Source organism: Botrytis deweyae (genome assembly GCF_014898535.1).
Source record: "Botrytis deweyae strain B1 chromosome Unknown BDEW_026, whole genome shotgun sequence".
NCBI lineage: Eukaryota > Fungi > Ascomycota > Leotiomycetes > Helotiales > Sclerotiniaceae > Botrytis > Botrytis deweyae.
In genome coordinates, this window is record NW_024066233.1 from 177513 (window position 1) to 205131 (window position 27619).

At 44.6% G+C, this 27619-nt stretch overlaps 8 protein-coding genes across 8 annotated transcripts; 5 read left to right on the top strand and 3 right to left on the bottom strand.

Annotated features, from left to right (window-relative positions):
* Nucleotides 1-367: 367 nt before the first annotated feature.
* On the top strand, nt 368-1663 carry EAE98_009132 (uncharacterized protein; the record flags this gene model as incomplete). The annotated part of the gene is made up of 1 exon (XM_038956753.1): nt 368-1663. One exon carries the CDS (start codon nt 368-370, stop codon nt 1661-1663), a length of 1296 nt encoding a protein of 431 aa, XP_038806819.1.
* A 530-nt stretch (nt 1664-2193) lies between these two features.
* EAE98_009133 (uncharacterized protein) lies at nt 2194-6045 on the bottom strand (the record flags this gene model as incomplete). Its single annotated transcript, XM_038956754.1, has 2 exons — nt 2194-5690; nt 5775-6045. 2 exons carry the CDS (start codon nt 6043-6045, stop codon nt 2194-2196), a joined length of 3768 nt encoding a protein of 1255 aa, XP_038806820.1.
* Nucleotides 6046-7928: 1883 nt separating this feature from the next.
* EAE98_009134 (uncharacterized protein) lies at nt 7929-8264 on the bottom strand (the record flags this gene model as incomplete). The annotated part of the gene is made up of 1 exon (XM_038956755.1): nt 7929-8264. One exon carries the CDS (start codon nt 8262-8264, stop codon nt 7929-7931), a length of 336 nt encoding a protein of 111 aa, XP_038806821.1.
* Nucleotides 8265-8457: 193 nt separating this feature from the next.
* Nucleotides 8458-9573, top strand: EAE98_009135 (uncharacterized protein; the record flags this gene model as incomplete). Its single annotated transcript, XM_038956756.1, has 2 exons — nt 8458-8766; nt 8905-9573. The coding sequence occupies 2 exons, from the start codon at nt 8458-8460 to the stop codon at nt 9571-9573; spliced, it is 978 nt and encodes a 325-aa protein (XP_038806822.1).
* Nucleotides 9574-10671: 1098 nt separating this feature from the next.
* EAE98_009136 (uncharacterized protein) lies at nt 10672-12556 on the top strand (the record flags this gene model as incomplete). The annotated part of the gene is made up of 4 exons (XM_038956757.1): nt 10672-10744; nt 10793-10862; nt 10916-11136; nt 11187-12556. 4 exons carry the CDS (start codon nt 10672-10674, stop codon nt 12554-12556), a joined length of 1734 nt encoding a protein of 577 aa, XP_038806823.1.
* Nucleotides 12557-13250: 694 nt separating this feature from the next.
* EAE98_009137 (uncharacterized protein) lies at nt 13251-14246 on the bottom strand (the record flags this gene model as incomplete). The annotated part of the gene is made up of 3 exons (XM_038956758.1): nt 13251-13396; nt 13451-13886; nt 14013-14246. The coding sequence occupies 3 exons, from the start codon at nt 14244-14246 to the stop codon at nt 13251-13253; spliced, it is 816 nt and encodes a 271-aa protein (XP_038806824.1).
* Nucleotides 14247-16800: 2554 nt separating this feature from the next.
* EAE98_009138 (uncharacterized protein) lies at nt 16801-23238 on the top strand (the record flags this gene model as incomplete). Its single annotated transcript, XM_038956759.1, has 5 exons — nt 16801-16906; nt 17022-17141; nt 17378-21090; nt 21208-23070; nt 23125-23238. The coding sequence occupies 5 exons, from the start codon at nt 16801-16803 to the stop codon at nt 23236-23238; spliced, it is 5916 nt and encodes a 1971-aa protein (XP_038806825.1).
* Nucleotides 23239-25339: 2101 nt separating this feature from the next.
* Nucleotides 25340-27196, top strand: EAE98_009139 (uncharacterized protein; the record flags this gene model as incomplete). Its single annotated transcript, XM_038956760.1, has 3 exons — nt 25340-25883; nt 25934-26381; nt 26428-27196. 3 exons carry the CDS (start codon nt 25340-25342, stop codon nt 27194-27196), a joined length of 1761 nt encoding a protein of 586 aa, XP_038806826.1.
* Nucleotides 27197-27619: the final 423 nt, after the last annotated feature.

A 27619-nucleotide genomic window follows, 5' to 3' on the forward strand; every position in this document is an offset into this window, starting at 1 on the left:
GATACCAGGTAAATTCAATAATATTGACAAGTCGGCGCTTAGAAACCAACAACTCAAGCGCAGTCAATGCTATTGGTTGTGTAGCTCAGTATATACCAATATTGAATGCTGGAGAGGTCGGTTTAAGGGTCATGTGGCCTCTAAGGCTGAAGTGTGTAAAGACATCGAAAATTTTGCCTTCCCTTGATTTTGGCCTCGATGAGGTCGTTCAATATTTCCCTTTCGTCGTGGGCCCGAGCTTATATATCTCTGGAGAAATTGTATATCATTCATACGATGCATCGGGTTTTCATTGTCCTTTGTTCATACAAGCTTGTGGACATGCTTTTCACTATACATTATCAAAATCTTATTTGACACATGAATAATGGCTGCAGTGCATGCCCGATCCAAGCTGATGGCTCGTGATCAGTTATTAAATAGTCGTTCCTCTTTGACTGACACAGCATCATCATTCTCAATAGAAAGAAATGAAGTAGAGCAGCCAATTTCTTCTATCAACCTTCCAGTCGGAGTGGAAATTGGTATTGGTCTTATTATCGGCATTGTTACTTGCACGTTAGTGCTTGCCATATTACTACTTTTCAGCTGTATCAGAAGAAATCGTGTCCATCGTCTTACAGCAAAGGACCCACCAGTACTCTTTATGAATGAAGAAGATAATCCGCGAACACGTCGTCTATCTTCGACGCAAAGTTTCGAGATCCATCAAAAGACGCCCGACGAAGAACGCTCGCACGTTACATCACAACATCGGTGGACCAGCCCCGATGATGTTGCACCTAGATATGAGTCTCGTGAGCAGAAAGAAAGACAGAGTTCCGATGAAATACAACTAGAAAGCCGCAAAGAATCTGTTGACAGGCAAAACAGACAGCATACTAATCCAACTTCACATGTTTACTCAAACGCAGGCGAAGAAACACCCAGCTACTCGTCCCATCATGATTCCTACGGTTCTTGGACAAACTCTCCATCTAGCATATCTCAAGTCCCCAGTTACGAATCATCGTACTCTACCCAACAGCAGCAAGAGCGGCCTGTGCATCCTTCAAACCCAAACTCAAACCCAACATCTAGTCATCATCATCAAGAAGTGTACATGCCCCGACAAGAATCAATCAAAATCCAACAGCCCGTGCCATCTTATAGCCCATGGCGAAATCACAGATTACTGAATAGAACCTACTCGGCGGGAAGTGTACAACAAACACCCAGCCGAGACGAATCGCGATCGCAAATGGAGACGAAACGAGAAGTCGCGCACGTCGCAAATAAAAAAGTCAAGGTAAAGAGAGGGAGTGCTGTAGAAAAGCATGCTGCAACCAATCCAGAGCCTCCCAAAACTAGGAAACACCTCAAAGCTGCACCAAAAAGAAAGACTAAAGATAAAACCCCGTGCGAAAAATCCTTCTTGACAAAGACATCTGCTGAACATAACTCCACGGTCTTAGCCGCGCCAAAATCAAATCAGAAAGCAAGAAATCAAGACCAAAATGGAAAGAGAGTTCAGATACCTCATCCACTCCAATCTCATCCTTACTCCCCAGTAGAAAACATCGAGATCTCCCAATCTTACATCAAGGAAAACCCTCTACCTTCACCACCCACCGAGCATCCTATGATTCCCGAGCTCGAGGGTTCAGAACAGAAGTTCTTATGACTATCACGGAGCAGATTGTTGCAAGAACTGTGGGGGATAGGAAACGAGTCAGGATTTTGTTGTGAAATTTTCTTTGGTGTCTGTGTCCATTTATGGATTCTGATAGATCGCTTTTATGTTTGCGGGTTGAGGTATGCATGTATCTAGGATAAAAATATAGCTACCGACATCCAATCTTCTCAATGCTTCACATTAAAAGCTTGTATCAAATCATCTGCATGAATTCTCATAGATCTCATATAGCCGAAAAGAAGAACGATGTAAATACTAAAAGGGTATCGAAAAGACAACAAAAACTACCGCCAACAATCTAAATGATTTTGCTCCTAAGCTCCCCAGAAACGATCGTGAGTTGTAGTTAATATATACATTAAGAATTCTTATGCTCCCTAACCTTTCTTATCGTAGTCGTTGTACGTAAAGATATCAAATCATATCGTAACATAACATCGTCCTCATAAATGCATACGTGCACGCATTGGGGATTTTCTTACCACTCTAGCATGTGTCATGACTCGTCCAACACGCTCCTACGCCTCGTCATCCGGCGGCAACTCGCCTCCAACCTTCTTCAGCCATCTTAAAATCCTCCCCCTCACTTCATCCAACTCAGTCCCCAAGCCACTCCTCCAAAGCTCTTCGACGACTTTCACTTTCTCCTTCAAATCATCTGTTAGTCTTCCCTCTTCTTCCCTCTTCACTGCCTCTAACTCTCTTTCTACCTCTTCTTTTCCTTCCCCCTGAGCTACGCGTTGAGTTGCCATTAGTCTACAATTTGCTGCCGTTACTCCCACTTTAACTTCGTGTAATAAACAGAGCAAATTCGTCTGACTTTCGATAAACTGATATGTCGATTTACCCGTGTGGACTAAGAGTGTATACAAATATTGCAATGGAAAATCATAATAGCTTGGATTTTCCTCGTATTCTTCCTTGGGGATTTGTATCATAAAGTCTTCCAAATCTCCATCTTTCGGGATCTGCTCAACCAAACGACTGAGAGAGGGAGCAATATCCCAGAAAGCACCGAGTTGAACTTCCACGCCTCGAACTACGTTTTCTTCGATAATATCCATGAATTCCTCTGTACGCTTGAGAATCTCCGATTCGAATTCCTGCTTGCGTTTTTGAGCATCTTCTGCGAAGAAGGATTCTGCGCCGCGCACTTTTTCGGTATTTTGGGACAAGCGATAAGGAGTTATTATCATTTCTTTGTAACGATCGTTGCGATCCGAGAGTAATTCGTAAACTTCACGGTGGAGCTGCTCACGAGCTTCGAAAATCCATTTGAGAAGGGTCAATTTCTCAATAAGCTCTGGCTGTTCATCACCTTCTTCCTGGGTAGAAGTAGGATTCTGGTTCCTTGAGTCATTGAAGAGTTTACTTCGCAGCTGTTCAAAAATATCAGTGGCTGATTGAATACGGGTCATGAGTAGTTCGTTGACAGGAAGAACGACTTGAGATTGAAAGAGTTCAAAGATAGATTTGGCGGCTTCCTTTGATTTAAGAAGCTCGCTGGTGACAGAATCTGCTTCGTATGCAGCTGCGTCAGCGTACGAGATTGTTCCAGCTTCAATATCGCGCTGCATACGAAGACGTAGTGATGCTCGACGTTTGGAGGCAGCGGTATTTTGATCTTCCCGCATCTGAGCACTATCCCTCAAGTAGCGTTCTTTAGTGGCAGTTACTTCAGTAATGTCACTCAAGGTACGAACAGTTGTACGGATGCTTGTGAGATCTGGATGGTTGTTGTTGACTGCTGGGTGGTGACGGGGATAAGGCGGGGGCAATGTGACCAACCTTGAAACATCAAGGTGCTCTGGGTTTGGTGTGAAGGGCGTTCGTGGAACAAGGGCTGGGGGAACAATTGACTGAAATACAGGAGATACTTGATTCGGTTGGTGGAAGCCAGTTTTCTCCTGTGGATATTCGTTGGGACCTAGATGGGCTGGATTACTCGGCCCACCAAATGTATTTTCCATTGGTGATCCCGAAGATTGGTCTCCTTCACCAAATTGTAGAGCTTCACGCAATTCCTTTGGCATACCCATATACTTTGATTCCCGTTTTGATCTTTCGAATCTTGACGAAGGAGCTCCATCTGATCCATGTTGACTAACTTCCCACCACCTGCTTGAAGGCCTTCCTCTTGAACTTGCACCATCAAGTGCCTCACTAACACTCATGCTTGGGATCGGAGATAAGGAGGGCATATAGCCAGGTTGACTCCACCATTGTGGATTTTGTTGTGTTGGAGCGGGAGATGGCGGACCTGCTGAATTAGCTCTAGATCCAGGTCTTGAATCTGAGCGTGAGGTTGGTCTCGTAGGTGGGCGCGATCCAGATCTCGGCTCTGAATTTTGTAATGGTATATTTTCCTTTACGGCCCCTACTAGCGAGCCCCTATGAGATCTTGGCGCACCTGACGATGCAGGTGTAAATTCACTTACACGAGACGTCGAAGAGTCTCTACGAGGACTAGTATTAGGGCGAAATAAGTCCCGAGTTAAATCTAGAATCTCGGATCCCATTGCATCTATAGCAGACGCATAACGGTCTCTACGAATTCTAGATTCATTCACAATGAACTCAGCAAAAATGCGTACACGGTCTGTATCATTTGTTGCACTAGCTTCTCTTTGAACAAATATTTCATGTCTCTCTACCGCAGAGCAGGCGAAATCATCATTTGGGGTCATTTGGGACATTTGACTAGCAACAGATTTGCCTGTCGCAGGCTGGGATGCAGTCGAAGCAGCGATGACTGCGGAGTCATTTTTAGGGATGATCAAGGAAGGCGGACGATTATTGGGAGTCTTTTGAACCATTCTTGATTGTGGTGGGGGAGTTGGCAAGGATTTAAAAGGAACTGATGGCGAGTGTTCTATTGCAGATGACCTGATAGACTCAGGAGAGAAAGGCGGAGTAGGCGCCACTGGTCTAGGAGTTGAGCCTCTAGAGCCAGTAGCAGTTCCGCTCATACGATCAGGAGTGGTCAAATTCTGCTGCATGGGTTGGGACGACCTCGGAGTTTCTGAATAATTAGATGATCTTCCGCTCCTCGGAGTTGCCCTGGTTATAGTTTGACGCCTCGCCAAGGGCACAACAATATCAATAGGAGTAATCGCTTCTGCCCAAGGATTATTTGATTGTTCAATAGCCGATTCAGGGTAAGCTGTCCTGCCAGTTCTACTTTCACTTCTTCTTTCACGAATAGTTTTCTCTCCTCTGACTGCTCGTGATCTTGCCAAGCTAGAAGCGCTTGAGTCAGAAATAGAATCAGTCGCTGTGCTAGAATTGTTACTCGAGGTGTTGATGTGGAGCGCGGGACTTTCTACACGGTTTCGGGGGGATGCTGCTGTGGGTGTCTCATCAGGCCAATCTGATGCTGCCGCAGAAGCTTGGGGTGGAGGCGAGAGTGGAGTGGGCGGAACGGGACCTAAAGAAGATGACGGGGGTGGTCTTCGCGTAGGGGGAGAGGTTACACTTTCGAGCGTACGGGTCATACTTTGGGATCTTGGGGGTGGAGGGGCGCCAGGCGGAGGCGGAGGTAGGGGCATTCCAGGCTGCCATCGAGTAGCAGATGGATCTCGCGAACGCGCCGGGGATGCTGAGCTGATGGCTCCCGTAGATGCAGCTCGACGGGACCCTGGAGGGAGAACGTTTATCGGAACAGGCTCTGCAAGTTCTTGACGAGTCTGTTCCACAACTCTTCTGGGAATGGGTGGAACTGGTGGTATTGGTTCCCTGTTTGCTGGTGACATTCTGGGATTTTCAGAATGATTAACTTGTCTCCTAGAGAATCCAAAGATGCCATGTGGTCGATCATTCGATCCAGCTCTCGATCGCCCACCAGGTGGAGGAGGATAATTTGGGTGTGGGGTACTTGGGGCCGGAGTATGAGGGGTATGTGGAATATCTGGGGAAGACCGATATGCCTGTGGTGGAGAAGACATAGACTCATCTGACCCTCCTGCCGGTCTATTGCTTCGAGGTGGCGAGTATGGAGGCGGAGCCGGAATCACTACTGCAATTAATTATTAGCTTTTACTACCCCGCGCACACTGTGGATGTAATTCGAAATTTAAGAACAATTTTTGAAATCAAGTACCATCTGGATCGTGAGGTGGCCTGGCAGAATAATGCGAAACATCTGAACCACCGCTGACGCTGGGAGATGAGGTCCATTGTGAAGGGTTGTACTGTCGTACCGAGCTCAGAGGTGTATTGTACTGTGATGGATGATATCCAAATGCTGAGCTCGGATTCCCAGAGATGGTAGATCCTGGAGTCTGATGATGAGGAGGAGTGACCTGAAGAGATGTCGTGATGGGATTTAATTCCAATCTTCTTCGGAAACCATGCTCTCTATGAGGGTTCATTGTCGTGTCTTTAAAGTCTCCCGATTCTAAAAATAGTAACACGACGGTGCTATCGCGACAAACGAGACTTAACCTCCACACTCAAGCACTCAAGCACTCGAGCCAGGCTTTCGTCCTATCTAGACGACTTTGCCTTTGGTCTCATCTGAACATAAAGATGTAAACGAGTCGAGTTGAGTGTGAGGTGAAGCTTTCAAGTTGTGAAGGATATCCCTTTTTTTCTCCTACGGGATCGACCACCCTTTAGGTCATGGTGGGATTTTTTGATTCGAAGGGGCGAGATGGCTGTTTTTGAAGCATGGTAGCATGGGCAGAGAAAGATGCTCCCATCCTTACCTTACAACACCACCAACTTCAGGGTTCCAAATATGGCATGGTCCACGATTGGAGTTATCGGAGTTGATGTGCATGATTAATTCTGTCCGCCTTTGTCATATTGAACCAATTAGATGATGATATAGTGACATTTCGACATGGATCTAGTCTGCTAGTCTTCATTTGACATGTTCAGCGCTTACGAGCTCCCCCTCGCTCCCCCAACGATTCATGCGCCAAACCGTATCCGTGCCCTTAAAAGGTTGTATTGACGGCTTCGACAGCGTAGGAAGAAGATCGAAGCTTTTATTTGATATGTGCATGCACCGTTGAGGGTGAGACATGGTGTGTACCTGAATTAGAATCTGCATATGCGATTTTTGAATACTCAATCATGACAATCCTTCATATCGAGTTCTAAATCGAAATCTTGAGGACATGTGCGTTTCTCGAATAGAGAGTACAGACCAACAATATTCACTGGAATTATCACTTACCTAGTAATTAATTCTTAAGGATTATGGAGAGAAATTTATTGCATGTGGAGCCCGAGACTAACAAAGTGCTTTCTATGGTAACTAAAAATAGAGTCATCCGATGTCTTATCTTACTTTTCTCTTTCCCTCTTCACCGATTAAGCATCTCACAATTGCAACAGTTAGCATCTAGAGACTTGCGAGGGAGGATAGGTGATATAGGTAATGTAGGTATCTAGGTAGTCATAAGTTGTTGTATTCTGCTTGCTTCGGTATGGAATCGCTACTCTAGCAGTGATATGTCAGCGTGGACATTCTGGACTGATCAATCCATAAGACACATGTGTGAAGATATCTACTAGGTATCTAGTAGCTTGTAGGTGTGATATATTGGATGAAAACGCGAATCTGACATCTTTGTATGATATTCATAGAAATGATGTATTAGACAAGGAACTTAGCTTGGGCTTGACAAGTAGACAAGAGAAAAAGGCTTGTGAAACCTCATCTGGATACCGCGGCGGCACTTTCATCACAGTTGGTACTGTGTATCAAAATCCCACAGTGGATCTCATCAAGTAGACAGACATGTCACTGAGCGACATCACGAAGTGAGCATCATTGTTTGAAGCTCCATTTTTTTTTCACATTGCTTATCTGACATGGATGGATTGTCGATCCAAGTTCGACGTAATATCGTACAGTGAACGAGGCAAAATTGAGTCCCGACAATATGTTACCGTTTAAGTTTACACAAAGTAAGTGATGCTATAAGTATCATTTATGTCTAGAAGCTAGCCTACTGAATGAGACCTGGAGTTGCGTTACTTCATTGCCGATTCGATCTGTACAGTGAAGCTCATGTTTTGCACAAACATCTTCCGGCCCTATCGAAACTGGTATAATACTGACGTGATAGCTCGTCCTTAGTATGCGCACGAGGCATTGAACATGAATGACCCTCAAGAGGTACCATATCCCAAAGCGCTGGAAAGCGGGCCCATCGATGGCCTTCTATCTTATTCGCGGTCAAGATTTCGCGTCCTCCATTGATTTACATGAGCGATCTTGTCGTTACAAACGCTTCCACTGTCACTGGACTTTGCCCCCATTCCCATCTTGACCATACGAAAACTCTTCCGGTAGATCCATTCCCACTCTCCTGGCAGTCAAACGTACTCGCTCTTCTTCATCCATATTCATCCCAGGGTTGTATCTCTCAAGTAATGTGGCATACATCCTTTGCGCCTTGACATATTGTAGGAATTGCTCTGCTTGCTCGATTGGCGTGCCTGTTTCCGAGGCTATGGTCCTGCGAATGCGGGATTGTAGAGGGGAGCGGGATTCTTGTGTGAGGGGCCGAGATGGAAGTTCGCGGAGAAACGAACGGTAGAGCGAGCGTAGTTTCGTAGGCGTAATAGAAGACATTTTCGTAGTTGCCTGCGCCGATGAGATTGAGGTTTGAGGAAAGTTGATGAGGAATGTGAAATCACCATCCTGGCACATCTTAGAATTAGAACCGTCGGCACCAAAAATTCCGACATATTTTCAGCCTTGCAGCCTCGTCCATCTGATATAGGTATTTATATTCTCTTGTATTTCAACATCGAATTCCCTACCAATGTCAACGCTTTTGAGGATACAGTCATGTGCTCGTACAAACAGACGAGATGTGATCTCTGCGAGCAATGTTCTCAGAGGACTTAAGACAATATCACAGGGTCATGATTCTCAAATACCCCAACATATGAATTTTCCTTCTACTGAACTCTGCTACCACTGGGACACTTTACCACCCACAGAAGCCCAACTTGTGCACGCAAATGGATTCTTCACCAAAAAACCTCCCAAGCACTTATGGTCTACATCGCAATTCTATGCCATGGAGTTTGGAGACAGCTCCGAAGTTTGTTTCTTAGGACGATCAAATGTAAGCTTAATCCTCTAGTTATACTATTGGGCTTGTAGCTTGATCTTTCCATCATATTGAATACTATTTGTGGTCCTTAGATAAAGAAGACACAAGTTATTGCAATCATAAGTACATACTGACACTGGCATGTTGTAGGTTGGCAAATCATCTCTTCTCAACGCTCTGATCAACACCAAGGCAGCATATACCAGTTCGAAACCTGGGCGAACTCGGTCTATGAATGCATTTGCGATTGGAGGGCATGAAGGGTCTGAAGATAATAGTGAGCGATTAGTGGTACTGGATATGCCAGGATATGGACACGGTGGTAGACCTGAATGGGGAAAAGAAATCATCAAATATTTGGAGAAGAGGAAACAGCTGAAACGAGCTTTCGTACTAATTGATGCCGAGCACGGAATCAAGGAAAGTGATCGTGTGATGCTGCAAATGTTGCGGGCACAGAAAGTACCCCATCAAGTGGTGTTATCAAAGATTGATAAGATGTTGTTTGCTTCAAACACGAAGAAAATCCCGAGCAGTGATAATCTGAAGAATAGGATGACCCGCCTAGACAAACTCTTGCAAGAGACAAAAGAAATGATCGAGCCGGATCCAGAGTCTGAGGACGCTGATTCTATGACTGGAGAGATACTAACATGCACATCTGAGAAATGTGCTGGAAGGAAATATGGCATTGATGCTGTCAGATTTGCAATGCTAAGGGCTGCGGGTCTACACATCCAACCAAAAATCAAGCTAGCCAAGCAAGTGGATATCATTTCGCACGAAGAACTATTCGAGGGATTGAATACTGCAGACTGAGGATGTACTCGGTGCACGTATTTCGAAAATATGGTACCTGATCATATTGCGGTAGTCTAGAAGGATTTCCGCCTTTCGCTGGGGATTGGTGACTGACCACGTTCCAATGGAATACATTGATCTGGTGTCTTATAAGTCCAGTACTTATATAAGCAATCAATCCGTGATGTGCTTGATCTGTGCGAATGTCAACAGTAGAGGATGCCAGGGAGGCAGAACAGGCGAATTATTTGAAAGATGGAAAGGGGAAGGGTACGGCAACAGTGCTGATCTTGATCGATGCAAGACAATTACCTGGTACTTACAGCAGTTGGTTGATTGGAGAAAAAGGGGGCTTGTTAGTCGATACCAAAATAACCCCAAATAAACCAAAACATTCCGAATCTGAAAGCCATTATCTATCTAACAAATGTCCCCAGTGAGTGAAGCCCAATGATAGCTCGTATGTACCTGACATGAACTCTGAATACGTGTCACATGATTGTATTGGACGGATGGTGACTTTTCTGGGCCATGGGGTTGTTCCCGCTAATCGTCATACTGCACCGCTTGCCGGAGGACCTGCAAGTTGCAAGTTGCAACTTTCAACTTTTCTAGCCACTACCTGGAAATTGTCGCAACCTGAACCGACACTACACTACCTATCTACCTGAATTTCATATGCTTAATTTCTACATATCTAACCGTCTCAAACAACCGTTCCAGGAAAAAGACACCTTCAACCTCAAAATCAAAACATCACCCTTTTTAATCAATTCTCACACATTCATATTCATTCATTCCCTTTGATCAGGAACTGGAAAGTGCGGGGCCAACCGAAGCATAGCCTAGCCTTTACTACTAGGTACATACAGCGCCGGGTCTTCATTCATTAACATCGGAAATTACCATATCAAGCGATTACATAGTGATCACTTACGACGCCATACCTCACAACATCATTCATCATTACGCCGTCGTCGCCTTTCCATACAAACGCGATTCGCGATTGGCTTTCTTAGGTGTCGCATCGTAGCTGGATAGCTACCGAATCTTGGATCGCAATTCAGACATTACAATTAATCTGGTGTTGAACTCAGGAGAGATCAGGTCGCCAACATGTCGAAAGTCGTACGAAGCGTCAAGAACATCACGAAAGGATATAACAATGTGCAAATCAAAGTTCGGAATGGTATGATCTTTTTGCCAAACTTCCAGCTCTTTTATTGATGAATGATAGCTACGAGTAATGACCCATGGGGTCCGGTTGGATCTGACATGGCTGAAATTGCCCAACTAACCTTCAATTCGTGCGTACCTCTATCACTTGCCATTGTGAACAGAACTGACACGAGCATCACAGGGCGGAAACATTTTATCAGATAATGGATATGATCGACAAGCGCTTGAATGACAAGGGCAAGAATTGGAGACACGTTTTGAAGGCCTTGAAAGTGTTAGATTACTGTCTGCACGAAGGTTCCGAGTTGGTAGTGACATGGGCAAGAAAGAACCTCTATATTATCAAGACTTTGAGAGAGTTCCAGTATATTGATGAGGATGGGAGAGATGTTGGCCAAAATGGTTTGCATTTTCATGATGAGACGAAGGAAGCCTGCTAACTATGTTCTTAGTTCGGGTCTCCGCCAAAGAATTAACATCTTTGATCTTAGATGAGGATAGACTTCGAGCTGAGCGCGCTGATCGCAAAAACTGGAAATCTAGAGTCACTGGCCTGGATGAGTTTTCCGAACCTTCAGATGCACAGCCACGACGACAACGACCACACCGAGCGCAGCGCGCCGACGAAGAGGACGCAGAATATAGATTGGCTATCGAGGCTAGTAAATACCAAGAGGAAGAGGATCGCAAGAAGCGCGAGAGTAGGCAAGGTGGCGGTGAACCAGACGACGATGATCTAGCTAAAGCTCTCAAGCTCAGTCAAGAGGAAGAAGAGTTGCGCAGACGTGAATTAGAAGAGCAGAATGCGCATTCGCTCTTTGATGATGATCCAATCCAATTATCGCAAAACACTGGTTTCAATGGAGGGTACCAGCAACAAGGAGCCGTCGATTGGTCAGGAAATCCCATTGATTTGCAAACACAGCCTACGGGATATTTGAATCCCTACACAAATTTCCAAAACACGCAACCTACTGGCTATCAACCTACTGGCTATCAACCTGGATTCTCCATGCAGCAAACGGGCTTTGATCCTTACGCATCACAGCAGCAACAACAACAACCGTTTCAACAACAGCCCACTGGATTTAATCCATATGACCAGTTCTCGCAACAGCAACAGCAGCAACCTCAGCAGCAACAACAACAACACCTAGAGCCAATTGCCCCCGCCGGAACAAACAACCCCTGGGCCACAAACCCGAGCCAACCACTCCAATCCTTACAACCAATGCCTACTGGATCCAACAATCCATTTGCATCATCATTTGCGCGCCCTCAAACCAGTTCCGCTGCATCCAAACCAACCCTCGCTACTCTTCAAGAGCAAAAGACTTTGGGCCAATACAACAATACGTCGTCATTCAGCAACACTCCGTCCTTCAGTCCTTCTCCTTCATTCTCGCCACAACCACCCCAAAGAGAAGTATCCGAACATGAAGCTAAGCTCAATGCGCTTCTATCTAGCGGAGATGGAATGGACACTTTTGGAAATACAGGAAACCTTAGAATCCCAGCTCAGCATACTGCACCAGGAACCTTTGTTAACAGTGCGGGTGCTGGCTTAGGACGTATCCACGAACAACAAACTGGCCACAATCCATTCCTCCAAACCCAATTCACCGGTATGCCACAACCCACATATCAAAACAATGCTGCTGGCGCGTTCGGCAGCAGTCCATTTGGTCGACAAGTGCCAGCCGCAACTGGACCAGCTGGTATGAATGGCGGCGCAAACGGATTTAACCAATCGAGCAATCCATTCGGCCCCAGGCCTCAGCAGGGACAGAACGGACAGGGTGGAGATTTGATACAATTTTAAATGGTAGTTGGGAGGTAGATAAGGAGTGATAAATGGCATTGTTGGAAGAGCGGAAAAGGGAAAGTATAAAGCTTTGCACTTCGATATGGAAATTATTCGGAAGCCTTGGATTGGTTTACGCATGGCCCTTTGCTTTATAGGCGCGAGGTGGCTTTTCTACATTCTTCTATTGTTACCATCCTTCTTTGCAATCAATCTTTTTTTCTTCGAAAGATTTTTGAGTGCATTGTGTGATGAGATAACTTGATATGCAATTTGGGTTCGGTTTGGATGGAAAGAAGAGGATAATGATTTGGGGATATTGCAAGGCTTCAGCTTTAGTAGGACGGTGTAGTTAGAGTAGATTGAGTTATGGAGTGTGAATATGTGTGATAAATTGAAGAGTGCTGTTCGCTGATCTGGTGCAATGCTGAGTAATACCTGATCCCATTCGACGCGACTTCTGGACAAATTCTTCGACTGGCAGGTGTGTGTTTTCAAAGTGAGATCACGAATGTCTTTCTCGTGGTGTGGATGTGGTATCCTGGAAATGTACTGTAATTATGCATACCTACTCGCATGAAGGTAGTGCAATACCTTGGCCTCTCTGTAACCCAAACCGACGCCTACACTCCTTGCTTTACTCCTTGATATGATTGATGGTATAACGATGTGATATACACGGAAAACTAAAGACAAAAACGTCATACTGTAATCAAAACAGGTCTCTATCTCCTATCCTTCTGCTCCAGTACTTCGAATTGGCCGGGATGATTTTGTTTTCGATGAAACGATGGAACAAATCGGTGGACTGCTTCCAGAGGCTGGGGGAAGGTGGTAATCCAACGGGTGACCCGAGACCTTGATGAGGATGAGATGATATATTGAGTTTGGGGGTTTTCATTCATCCCATACATATTTGAATAAACTCTTCTCTCCCTACTCCGCCTTTGCCCTCTAAATCGAATTCCTCTATCATCGCTCGCAGCTCGTCTTCTTCTAGTCCCTCGCCTAGTTCGTGCGCTACTCGCCGTAAATCTTCAAGGGTTATCATGCCTTTGTCGTCGGTATCGAATAGAGCAAACGCTCGCAGTATCTCGTCGCGAGGATCGCGCGCCGCTATCAGATTCCCGGCGATGGTCTGGAAGGCTTGGAGAGTGAGTAGCAGACGCCCGGGAGGAATATTGGGATCGCGTATGCCGTTGCGCGCTGCGGTTTCGGGAGGTATGCCGTGCGTGGTTAAGAGAGTGAGGATTTCGGGTTTGGGCAGATCGAAACCGAGGGCTTTGAGGGCGACTTTGAATTCGTGGTAGTCGATTCTTTGGTCCTTGTCGTTGTCGAAGAGAACGAACTGAGGGGTTTGTTAGCGCATTGTTTTGATGTGGGTTGAGGAGGAGGGGTTGATGCGATGCGCGCGACTCGTGATGGGATTGTGTCGTCTTGCGCATGGTGTTTCGTGGGATATGTGTAAACATACAGCTTCATTGATCTCTTCCCTCTGTTCATCACTTAAAATGTTCATTTGAGCATTAGCCGGCGGGGCCATGGCCGGGGCGGGAGCTTGCGCTTGGGTATCCTTCGATAACCTTTCTTTCTGCCTCAAAGCCAGAGCGGGTTGTGATTGAGCAAAAGCTGTTGTGGTGGGAGGATTGCGTATGTTATTGAAAGGACGCGCGGGGAAAGAAGAATGCGGTTGACTTGTTGATGCCATCGAACACTTTTTTATTTATTTAAAACACAGTGCGCGCAAAGTGGGAGCAATTGAGAAAAAAGTGGCTATTAATTGTAAAATAACGTGTATCAAGTAAGTCTGGAGAAGACGGGTCGTTGTTAGTGGCTGGGAAGGAAAGCTATTATTATAATTTTGTCGGACAGGGTGGTGAAGTGGGACGGAGCGATTTGATGTGAGTGATTATGATGGGTTGATTGGGGATTGGAAGTGTAGGGTGCAAGGTGGTGCAAGGTGGTACTACTGTTTCGAAGAATCGACGCGTTAAGCTTTTGGAGAAAATGGCATCTGAACGCGTCGAATGAGTGCTGCACTCGAAAATGGGTGTGATTAGTCATCACGGTCGCATGGAAGTTGGAACTGTGCTTCGTACTAGAGCATCAATTGACGTATCCCTCCCTCTCTAGCTAATCATGAAGATGTAAGTGGGTGAACTGGTGGTAGGTATGCCAAGTATGAGATATAAAGGACTAGACAGCTCGAGGTCGGAAACGTGAATGCATAGAGTTGGGGCCGAGTTACTTAATGTACGGAGAACCATTCCATACCTACTAGGTAGTCATAGTCAAGAGAGAGAAGAGAGAGAGAAGAAAGCTTTCACAAGACGAAAGGTAGCACCTACTAGGCAGGTGGGTAGGTATTGAAATCGAACGCTGGTCACGCGCACAGCATCAGGTGATCGTGTACATACAATTGTATGGATTGTATTATCTCATCCTCAGACCCACGGTGATTACATAATTTAGGCCTTGATTTCGAGGCATAAGCCTCCTGAGGGTTCACCGAAAGGTCTGAAACAATTTGGTTCCGGTTTTGATATAAATAATAACAATTCAGCTTTTTCCGATTTTTTAATTAATATTATTAAATCATTCAACAATCATATCATTTTAATACAAATTCAATATATAAAACTGATTTTTCTCATTATTTTGATATAATTTTTATTATTATAACTCTATTGGATTATATACAAATACAACTTTGAAAATTAAAAATAGTATTTTTAAATAATAACATTTCAATAAATTAAACACCCACCCCCTTCGAAATCCACCACCACCACTATTTCTAATAATAATATATATATTCTGAAAATCTCCTAATTAATCTAATTCCCATCATATACCTCAATTCTTTTTAAAAGATTAAGATTATTGATTTCGAAAAGATTGAATACTCTTAAACTCTTATTTTGAATTTAAATGCCTTAAACTTAAAACATTTTGAATTTCAAATTGAAAAATAATTCAATTACCATCGATAACATAATCCCAACACTACTAATACTATTGAAAAAGCTATTAATATATTCAATTTAATAAAATAATTCAATTAATACTATTTTTATTATTAATAAAAATACTTTGAAATAATTGAAAATAACTTACCTAGTTTCAAAAAAAATCTTTCTAATTGAATTACACCATTACTACAACTCCAATCAATTTAAAATCAATTCATATCATAATATCAATTGAACTCTTTCAAATACACTAATTAGTTTTTCAATAAATAATAATTGAAAAAATAATATATATCATTGAAATACTCTCACCAAAAACAAAACCAAATACTCTCAAACTCTCAAAAAAATAAACATTCCCCCCGATCCCTAATTGACCAAAAAAATTCAATTATTAGTAAACTACAACACCACCAAAAAGATCAAGATATTATTCAGAATTCTAATTAAAAACATTTTATCAATAAAGAGGGTTTGAATGTAAGATAAGGATTGTACGGATTGTATACGAACAGGAACCTTTTAGCTATGAGCCTCCAAGTATCAAATCATATCGTAGAAATTCTTCCTCGGGTACAAAGAAGAGTCATATCAAAGAAAGCCTAACATGGATTTCTTATCTGTGGTAGGTGGCTCCAGGGCTAGCCATACAACACCTAGAGTCAACTGTATCATAATGCCTTCATATCGAGATATCATTAGTCATCCGCTCAAATACCAGCTGTACTACCCAGCACGTACCGTACTCATACCAATAATAACACAATATTTACCCAAGGCAACAGTACCTCTCCAAGGTTTTCTCGATATCTGCTTCATTCACTGGTTCAAATGGTATTTTCATGAATTTAATTGGTTGAATCAGAATTATCTAGGTAAAGGTTCTCAATCTCAAAAGCTCTTCTCATTGACTTTCGAGGCCCATGTTCCCTTCCCTCCCCTAGCCGAACTTTCTTCCAACGACCATTACAATTAAAGCGCGTTCTCCTACAAATTCTCCAATCTATCACCAAAACAATTTCGGACTTTCAAATCCAACTTCAATTCTTCTACCACACATCATCCAAACTCTTTGTTATTGATGATCTTTTTGACACTCTCTTTACAATTTCTAATGTATGCGACACTTTCCCGATCCTAATCGCAATTTCTCCATTTTTGCGCGTTCGCCTTTTCTGCGATTGTGATCAACCTCGTCTCTCCACAAAGAGAGCGACTTTTCAGTTTCGCAATCTGCTACATCTAGCAGCGATTCAGATCCGCTTCGCCTACTGTCGATAATCAATCAAGATGTCGTTCGGGGGAGGAGGATTTGGTAGTGGCTTCGGCCAACAAAATAAACCGGCGGGATTTGCAGGTTTTGGTAGCTCAACTCCAAACAACAATACCGGCTCAGGTAGGTCAACCCTTCAACATTTCCTTACATATAATTCGCTGGGCGTCGGGAAGGACTGAGGGGGTGCTGCGATCCCGTTGAACTCATTACTTACTCGAATCGTCTCTTGCAATAGTTTTCGGTGCACCTGCTCCCAATAACACCGGCTTTGGTGCAAATAACAACACAGGTGGTGGTATGTTTGGAGGTGGTGGAACCTCTTCAGGCTTTGGTGGTAATACTGGTGGCAGTACTGGTATGTCGATGCTCCGATGCTCTAACTTTCTGGGTGGTTTTGTTTAGCTTGATAGCTTGTTTTACCTTGGATCGCATTCTTGTCGCATTCGCTCTTGCTCTCGAATCATCCAATTTAAATCAACAGCGAGCTATCTTAACCATGAAACCAAGTTTCTTTCAAACTACACGTTCCAGCAATTTCCTTTTCACTCTTTCACATCTGGATTGATGGTGGGTTACTGACATTCTTCACAGGTTTCGGAGGGTTTGGAGCAAAGCCAGCAACTACTGGATTTGGAAGTACAGCTGCAACAACAGGTGGTAGTATGTTTGGAGGTGGTGCTGCGACGGGAACGACTAGTGCATTTGGCGGTGGTGGATTTGGAAGTAGCGCTGCACCCACAACCGGATTTGGTGCTACCAATACTGGAGGTGGACTGTTTGGAAACAAAACTGGTGGCTTTGGATCTACTCCTGCTACGAGCACGCCTTCAGCTTTTGGAGGAGGTTCCGGATTTGGAAGCACTGCAGGAACTGGATTTGGAGGAGCTGCTGCTAGTACCCAGTGTGAAGGCACCCAAGCTGTTCCTTTCACAGCATTTGTCGAGAAGGAGCCAAACTCCTCTATGCAGAACGCCTACCAAAGCATATCCTTTCAACAACCTTACAAGAACTTTACACCCGAGGAACTACGATTGGCCGATTACACCAAGGGTTTGAGATATAATCAAAACCAAGGTGGTGCATTTGGCACAAACACAAACTTCGGCGGATTTGGTAGTTCCAACCAAGCTCAAACTGGAGGTTTCGGTTCTACAAACAACGCCACAACAGGTTCAACCATGTTTGGCGGCGGATCAACAGGAACGGGTTTTGGTACAAGTCAACCAGCTAGCACAGGTTTTGGTTCGAATACCGCTACAGCTGGCGGTGGACTCTTTGGTGCCGCGAAACCCGCGACTGGTGGGCTCTTTGGCGCTCAACCACAAGCACAGACTGGCGGTGGATTATTTGGATCGACTACCAACAATCAGAGTACTGGAGGATTTGGCTCGACAGCTGGTGGCTTTGGATCGACCAATACCAACACTGGAGGAGGTCTCTTTGGCAATAACAACAACAACGCCGCTGCCGCAAAACCTGCCTTCAGCTTTGGCAACACGCAACCAGCAGCCACCACCGGAGGCTTTGGCTCAACGGGGGGTGGATTTGGAGCGACCAATACAAATACTGGAGGGGGTCTCTTTGGAAATACTCAACAGCAGCAGAACACAACAACTGGATTTGGTGGCGCCGCTCAGCAACAACCAGCTACAACCAATGCTTTCGGAGGCGGTTTTGGATCTACTAACACCAACACTGGTGGAGGTCTTTTTGGAAATACTCAACAAAAGCCAGCTACCACTGGCCTCTTTGGCGCGCAACCCGCAGCTTCAAATACCGGAGGATTATTTGGTTCGCAACCAGCAGCTACAAACAACAGTCCTTTTGGTGGTGCAAATAATGCCAACACAGGAAGCAGTCTTTTCGGTGCTAAACCCGCTGCTACAGGCGGTCTCTTCGGCCAGCCTGCAGCTCAAACCAACACTGGCACAAGCAGCTTATTCGGTGGTGGTGGTGGTTTTGGTGCTTCAAATCAAAACAATCAACCCCAGCAAAACACCGGCCTCTTTGGTGCTAGCCTCGGAAACAATGCCAACCAGCAGAAGCCTGGCGGATTGTTCGGTCAGTCTCAGCAACAACAAGGGACGAGCTTGTTTGGTAACACTGGGACCCAGCAGCAGTCCAATTTGTTTGGTTCGTCAACACTTGGCCAGCAGCAGCAGCAACAACCTGCTCAACCCCAAGGTTCCATCTTTGGAACGGGTTCCATCTTCAACACATCACAACAGGGACAAGGCCCTCAATCTCTCAGCACTAGTCTCAATGATTCTAAAGCTTATGGCACTCAGTCTATGTTTGCTGACAAGGATAAGAATATCACAGAACGTCTTCAGAACCCTGGGCCTCTCGCAACCCCGTTATCAAGTGCTAATAGACAGAAGAAGGCAGCTGCTCTTCCGTTGTACAAGTTAAATGCATCTGGATCTTCGCGATTCAGTACTCCTAGCAAATCTCTCCGTGGAGGTTTCGGTTTATCTTACACCCCAGGAAGTGCCTCGACTGCAGGAAGTACTCCTTCGATGTTCAGCAGCAGCTTACTGAGTGGCAACCGAGCATTAAGCAAGAGTATGTCTAGTAATAGCATTCGTCGCAGTTTCCACAGCGATGATAGCATTCTAGCACCAGGGGCATTCTCGTCTAGCACTAGCACAAACTATGCAAGCGGTGGAAGCTTCAAGAAGCTTATTATCAACCGCAATGTCCGCTCCGATCTTTTCAAGAACCCTGCCACCCCAGATCATCCTGCCGAATCTCCTAACAAGTCAATTATTAAGAAGCAGGTCACTTTCGAGACACCAGCATCGTCACCTAACGCCAGTGTTAATGGTAGCGTCAACGGTATCCCTAATGGTTCGGCCAACGGCACTGCTAATTCCAACGGAACTGCATCTGCCAGCCCATTACACCCGGTTAGAAACAATTCTGTGCAAAGCCCTGATCTTACCTCACCTGAGATGACAGAAGTCAATAAGAACCAGCAACTCGCCATCGTCAATGAGAAGCAGTCCAAGTCTCCCAAATCTCCTCGTGATACCTCCCTCGGCGAATACTGGATGACACCTTCAAGGGAAGAAATTGAAAACATGACTCGCGCCGAACGTGGAAAGGTACATAAATTTACAGTCGGCCGTGAGGGCGTTGGCTACATTCAATTCGGCGATGTCGTCAATCTCAATGGCATCAATCTTGATGACATCTTTGACAGGATCGTTATTCTTGAAACTAGACGTGCGGAAGTTTATCCAGACAACTCACCTGTCCAAAAACCTCAAGTCGGGTCTGGACTTAATGTTCCATCTACAATTACCCTCTTTAATTCATGGCCTCGCAATACCTCTAAGAGAGGAGTTGATGATGCACGCTTGAAGAAACATATCAAGAAGTTAAAGACAGTAGAGGATACCGAATTCGTGAGTTACAATACGGACGATGGAACTTGGGTGTTCAATGTTGCACATTACACGGTTTATGAACTTGATTATGGAGATGAGGAGGACGACGATATGGAGGTCGAAGAAGAAGATGGTGACGACTTTGGCAATAGTACACTTACTGCTCCTCCAGATACACCAACTCCGCGAACTCGTACACCAAAGGCCACCCCTCAATACTTCGATGAGTCCTTTGCGTCTGATATGGATTTGACACAAACAGAGTCAGACCCTGAGGATACATTCGAATTTAGGAAGAAAAAGATTCTTCCAGGCGCATTCGATGACGAGGAGGTTTACTCAGATGAGGAAGTCGCGGATAGCACATTTGTTCAAAACCAGGAGTCTTTTTTAGATAATCGCTCCGTGGGTTCACAGTCAGAAAGCGGCGTCGAGGAACCAATTGACCAAGACGACGTCTACGAGGACGATGAATCTGTCAGTGTCGTGGATCAAGAGATGGCGGGCTCTTTTCCAGAAACTGGCAACACCGCGGAGCAAATGGAGGACTCGCAAGATGAAGATGATACGGTTGAATTTGGGACACCTGGTGCAATTCTGAGAGCTAGAGCAAGAGCGCAAAAACTGGACACTCCATCCAAACTCCGATTCCCAGCTGCAAATGACTGGGCGGCTACATTGAGAGCAACTGCCAGCCCCAAGAAACAGGATCGTGCTGTTTTGAAAAGTCTTATCGATGTTCACGGAAATGAAAAGCAGTCTGTCTTGGCACAAACTGAAGTTCCAACAACTAACAAGGGCTTTTCAAACACAAATGGGTTTGCGTCGTTTATGGATGTTCACAACGACTTGTTTGGAAAGGTCGCAAGTCCTATCAAGGCTTCTAACTACAAGAGGGGCGATAATTTTGAGGTTGGTTTTCCTTGCTAAACATTCTTGTGAGATGGTGATAATTAATGGGACCGTTCGCTGCGTCCACTCATGTATCTAATATTTATGTAATACAATGCTAAGAAATTATGTCTACAGAAACCCTTTAACAAGAAATCCAAAATTGGTGATGACGAATCTGACATGCCAGAAGAGGATCGTGCGTTTCACGACTCTGTCAAACCAAGCTGGGGCCCAGATGGAACCTTGGTGTATGCCGCGTCTGCCGATTCCAAACCATTCACCAAATCGCGTCGAGCTCGTGAAAAGGATGGTCTACTCACGATTCAAAAGAGCGGCATTGCCGAAGCCAGTAATATCCGGTTCGCTAAATTTTCTAATGAGTCTTCAGCGGATGCACTTAAGAAGCACCAATCTTTGACGGTCATCGAGAATTACGATGGTGTTCCTTACGCATCATTGCCAGAGACATATTCCTTCCTAGACTTCTTCGATGAACGAAATGTTCGAGATCCATCAGTAGCTCATGAAAAGCTTGTCTGGGAACTGGCCAGCATTCTTTTTGACCATATTGAAATTCCCCAAGAACTAAATCACATTGAAAATGCAGTTCAGCGCCTACGCAAGGATAAATTGTCTACATTTTGGCAAAATCTAGTTGCACAGGCATCGTCTCAACATGTTGCAATGGCTAGATCTCATGAAGAGAAAGCGATCGCCTCGTTGTCCGGTCACAAGATCCCAGAGGCGTGTGGACATCTTATCAATGGTAAGAACTTCCATTTGGCTACACTTGTTGCAATGATTGGTGGCAAGGAAAGTCTCAAGAAAGATATGCGCGAGCAGTTATTACAGTGGCGAAACACAAAAGCTCTCTCCGAGTTTAGTCAGCCAATCCGTGCTCTTTACGAACTCCTTGCTGGAAATGTCTGTTACTGTGAAGGCAACAAAGCACCTCATATGGAAGATCGTATTGAAGACTTCATTATTTCGAAACGTTTCGGGCTCGATTGGCGGCAAGCATTTGGCATGAGATTGTGGTATGCAATCAAGGCAAATGAGGAATTCGATGTTGCAGTCAAGATCTTTGACAAAGAAATGGCAGAAAAGGAGACATCCAGACCTCACGCTTGGTACGTCGAACAGAAGATTCCTAAGCTATGGCAAGACGACCAGCTTCATGAGCGCGAGGATCTTCTTTGGGGTCTATTGAAGTTGTATACCTACGACAACGCCGACCTCGAGGCTATTCTACGACCTGAGAATGCACAGCTATCGCCCTTGGATATGCGACTTTCGTGGCAATTGAGTCGGGCCATAACTTCTTTTGGTGCATTGGATTACCAAGGCACTGCCGAGGAGAAGAAAGACCAGACTACCTTGGCTTTTGCTTCTCAGCTCAACAATGAAGGATATTGGCTCGATGCAGTATTTGTTCTGCTTCACTTGTCGTCGACCAACGCTCGCGCAAAATCCATCCAAGATCATCTTGCTCGACATGCTGGGAAGATCGGATCTGAAGATAGCCAGAGCTTCATCACTTTGGTACAGCATTATAAAATTCCAGCATCATGGATATGGGAGGCCAAAGCATTATATACTCGAAGTGTCAGGAAGGATCCATTAAGCGAAGTCGAATTTTTGACTAAAGCCGGATTGTTTGAAGAAGCTCACCGCACGTTTGCAAAGGAAGTTGCCCCAAAGGCAGTTATCGAGTTCGACTATGCTACACTTCGTAATATCCTTGCCAGCTTTGCGGGCAAGGAGGATGCTATCTTGGAGTGGCATCTTGGAGGCGAGATCTATCAGGACTTCCTCACTTTACTTGAATTCCAGAAGAAGAGCCAAGAACTCGACCTTGCGGTATTGGACAGATTGTTGGCAGGGTTACCGGCTGTCGTGGATGAATCGCGCCACCCCGCTTTTATGGAGACAGTGGCAATTGAAACTATTAGTGGACTAGTGGCGAAGGCGGTGGTGGATATGGAGAAAAAGGGCGAGGTAAGAACATTCTGGTGGCCCCCTCTTTTGACAAGTACTAACCACGTCAAACAGAATGTGGATTTACCGAAGGTTTTGAGACTGCCCCTCACAGAAGACAGATACTTGAAGCACACTATCGATCTAAGTTTGGGATACTACAGAAGTGTAATGGCTGGTGGAAGATGATGAGTCTTGTTACTTTTACATAAATTGCATACGAACGTGTGAGCACTGGGAGAAGACGCAAATCTCATTTCATTGATACGGTCATTCAGAATGATACGATACCTACGAAATTCAAGGGTTTGAGGGATAGCGAGCAAGGGATGGAGGATCAAGAGAAAAAAAAGCCTTGGGAAAACCAACTGTAGTATATCTTGTAATTAGCATAGCGAATAGGTAGCATTTTAGATAGGCACAACATCATGCATGAAATGGCAATTTTGATGTTCTACAAAGCAAAGTCTGTTCATGCATCTGTATCTGCTCTCTCGTATCTTCAAAAAGAAGGGCGTTTAAAGAATGTGACGTATTTAAAAAGTTCTACTTGTAGATTAACATTTTCTCTGATTGTTTCACCACATTTCAAAAGCATAATTCGGTGGCTGGTTAATGTAACAATTTTATACTTCCTTCCTTAGCACTTCTTTTTTACGGAGTAGAGTAAAGTAAAATCCAAGCAAGGGAAGTCGAAGACCTCCTTCAGACAAATGCTTTGATCGCCCGATCTTCCTCTTTCTTTCATTCCATCTCTCACGTCACCATATCCAATCGTCTAAAGCCATTGCATTAGTCCTATATCTTGAAATGGAAAGAGCTAGCAGCATGATTGGTCCAGCCACGCAGTACAAGTAGTACATGATGCTCTCCCTGCATCATTTGGTCATCTCGGCCAATCATTGACTGAGATGACAAGAGATGTATCCCTGAAACACATACCAATACTGGGATTGAGCTAAACAGGGATGAAGGATGGACAACGCAGCAAGATTTGGATTGGGTAGCAGGGGAATGATGAGGGGGGAAGTTGGAAGAGATGGAAGAGAGGGGAGGGAGATGTTGGAGAGGGAGAGGGAGAGGGAGAGGGAGAAGTCGACAAGTCAGTGTTCTGATTGCAGTAGTGGTAGTGGTAGTGGTGGAGGTGGTGTACAGCTAGATGAAGAAGCCTGGAGTAGAATTAACTTAGATAAAATCAAAGGGAACGAATTATAAATTCAAGGCTATTTCTTCATACGTATGTGTATGTATATTTTATGAGATTTATCAGAATGGGAGTGGCTAGAATCGGCAGATGAAGAATATCCATATAAAATCTATTAGATACCTACCAAGGTAAGGAAAGATCCAGGTATATTGAGATTTCTGTCATATACTGTATACACTCACCTATTATGTTCTATTTCAAAGCCAATCAATAAAAGACATTGTGAAGAATGAATTAGTTCCAAATAGTACGCGTAGGTAGAATGGATTGAATGGATTGAATATGATTTTAGTTTGCACCTGCCACCAGTACTTCTGTACTTGTTTCTATTTAGAGACCAATTATACTACTGGAGTCGAATCTAGTGCTTGCTGTACGAAGAGAAGTATCCTCCTACCTACTACCTACTCATACCATACTCACATTACTACTATTCGTCTTCTTTCCTCTCTCCCCTCTCTCTTCTCTCTTCTCTCTTCTCTCCCCCAATCACTTTAAACACGAATGCGCGATGGGCCTTTGGAAAAAGACATAACCCCACCAAAATACCGTGCACTATACCTCTTTCCCTCCATCCCGTGTCCCGTACACACACCAAGTACCAGTCTACCAGTCCAGTCGACTACCCACTACCCACTCCCCACCCACCACCCATTACCACCAAGCCCACTTTAGTATCATATCCGCGATTCTCTTCTTCCAACCCACCCACTTATCCATTATCGCATCGCTATCAGTTCAGTCACATCCAGATAAAACCAACATAACTTTCAATCCATCATTCGCGCATTCATATATCGAAAAGAATAACAGTCGCATACTTGTATGAATTAAAGTCATAAATTCACAAAGTTTACGCGACTGTAAACAGCTACTCAAGGCAGACGTGTTTTTGGATTGATATGTCCATATTTACTATCCAAAACCAAGTCCATTTTACACTGATCAACCTAAATATCGCACCTAGTACCTTCTTGATTGTCATAATCATATCGTTCGCATATCTTTATCTCATCCAGACTAAAGCCCTTCCCATACCAACTTGGAGCGCATCAACAGACATCGTGAAGAATAATAGAAATCATGGGCACTACGATAGAGGAGCTAGAAGGAATGTTCGACGACCACCCCTCGTTAAACGCATCTCTGCAGGACTTCGAACAAGGAAACATAGAGATAGATCACAACCCACCTCGCCGTTTTGGTTATCCTTCCCAGCATTCGGGCTTCCGCAGCGACACGGACTCGGAGGACGACCTAAGAGACTCGGTATCCAGAGGTGGCTACAGTCCGCCAGCATGGAGACGGGAGGAAAACGGCAACCGAAGCAGCGGCTTTTGGAATCGGCATAGTAATATATTGGGAAAGAGGCACAGGGAACTTTCTAGAGAAAGCAGTCCGGAATATGAGAGTGCTGATGAGGGAGGTGGATCTGATCCGACGCTTGCCGCGGCTGTAAGAACCAGATTACCAACCGGTTCAATATCACCGGAAAAGAAGAGAAGCCCCTCACCAGGTCCATATCCTTCGGGAAATGAAGATTTTGGAAAGACGTTTGGCGCGGTAGTTAAACAGGAGGATGGCCACGAAGGCGCTTTGGTACCTTCGATGGAGAACCCCAACAACTGTATGAAACTTGGAGTAAATGTATTGGTTCATATGCTGATGTATAAAAAGTTATTCGATTCGCATTTAAAACCGAAGTACAACATCGTACAGAGCCGTTTGAAGCTGCATTTTCATCTATGAGTTTAAAGTTTGAGAAGATCATGAGTTCATGGGCTTCCGTATGCAGTGCGCTTGTGATAGCGATTATTTCCATCTTGACATTACGAACACTATTTCAACCTTCACAACTACCACCAGTCCCGGATCTTATTAAGGTCGCGGGACTTGCAAGAGCTTTTGAACCTCTAATATTCTATTCAGAAAATGGGATTCAACAAATCGGCGATATACAGCAGACTGGTATTGCGGTCTGGGATCTTGGTGAGAGCGTACGCTCAACAAATATGACGTCTGCGCCTGTCATTGTTGCGGAACTCGATGAACTGAGTGAAACCCTCAAAACTTTGTCTGTTGAGTTAACCAGATTCTTTGCTAATGTTGACGGAGATGTGGATGGGTAATACTTTCTACTTCTGTTGCTTGAAATCATCTGACATATCTAGTATCTTGATCGTTATGGATTGGGCAAAACGAGAACTTGCTCAACTAAATCATCTGCCGCCTTCTCCCCTTAATTCGGCCTTTGATAATATACACACACTTCTTAGCCGAGTAGGAGTTTTCGAAACTCCTACTGGAACACCGACCAAAATTGGCGTTGTCGCAACGAATATATTCGGCATGTCATCGCCTCAAAGAACACGTCAAACACTTCAAAGAACATTTAACGAGTTCCTATCAGTGCTTGAAGATGCTATTAGTTCCGAGCTCAACCATGCTCTTCATCTCTTTGCCATCTTCGAAAAGATCGATCATCAATTTAAAGCATTATCTCGTAGCGCATCCCGTGAGCTAGATACCCAAGAAATGGACGAAGATAAACTTCTCTCTTCACTCTGGACCAAACTTCTCGGTCCCTCCTCCAGTACCCTTCACAAATTCGAGAAGAATAAAAAGCTTCTCGCCAACATCCGTTCTAAGACTATTCAAAACAAATCTGTCCTTCTCGATCATAACGGCAAATTGTTAACGTTACGAGCAAATCTAGATTATCTGAGGAAAAAGTTGGTCAGTCCGCTCGTAAGGACAAATAGCAGCACCATTCGAGTCGAAGAGCAAATTCAAGGTCTAGAAGATGCGAGCGGATATCTAGGAAAGGTTAGGGAAACGCAAAAGGGGAAGTTGATGGAGATGCTTTATGGTGCAGGAAGTGGGAGCGCAAGGAGAGTAGCAGGAGCAAAGGCGGTGGAGATTGAAGGGAGATGGGAATAATTCTGTTTGATTTCCTTTTCTTTCCTCTCTCTCCTTCTTATCCTTGCGCGGGAGTATAAACGGATGAATGGATGGGACCAATTGTATCAGTGAAGGAGGCTCACTTGCTCACTACTTGCTTTGCTTGCTTGCTACCCGGACGGTGTTTTTGGTGCAGTAACTGGAAGGTAGATAAATGGAAGGGAATCATGGTGCATGGACCAATATCATTGATGGGATTGGATAGGTGGCGTGTTTTCATCGATTGGTTGTTTTTTCTTTTCATTTTCGCGGTTGCATCATGGAATGGTGTTTGAGGGATATTCTGTTTTGGTCTAAGGCGTTTTGTGGGGATTGGGATGGATTGGGATGGGATGAGGCGGATTTTATAAACTTAGCATGTATTTACAACTCATGTATTCTTCTCTTCTCGCTTTCTTTTGT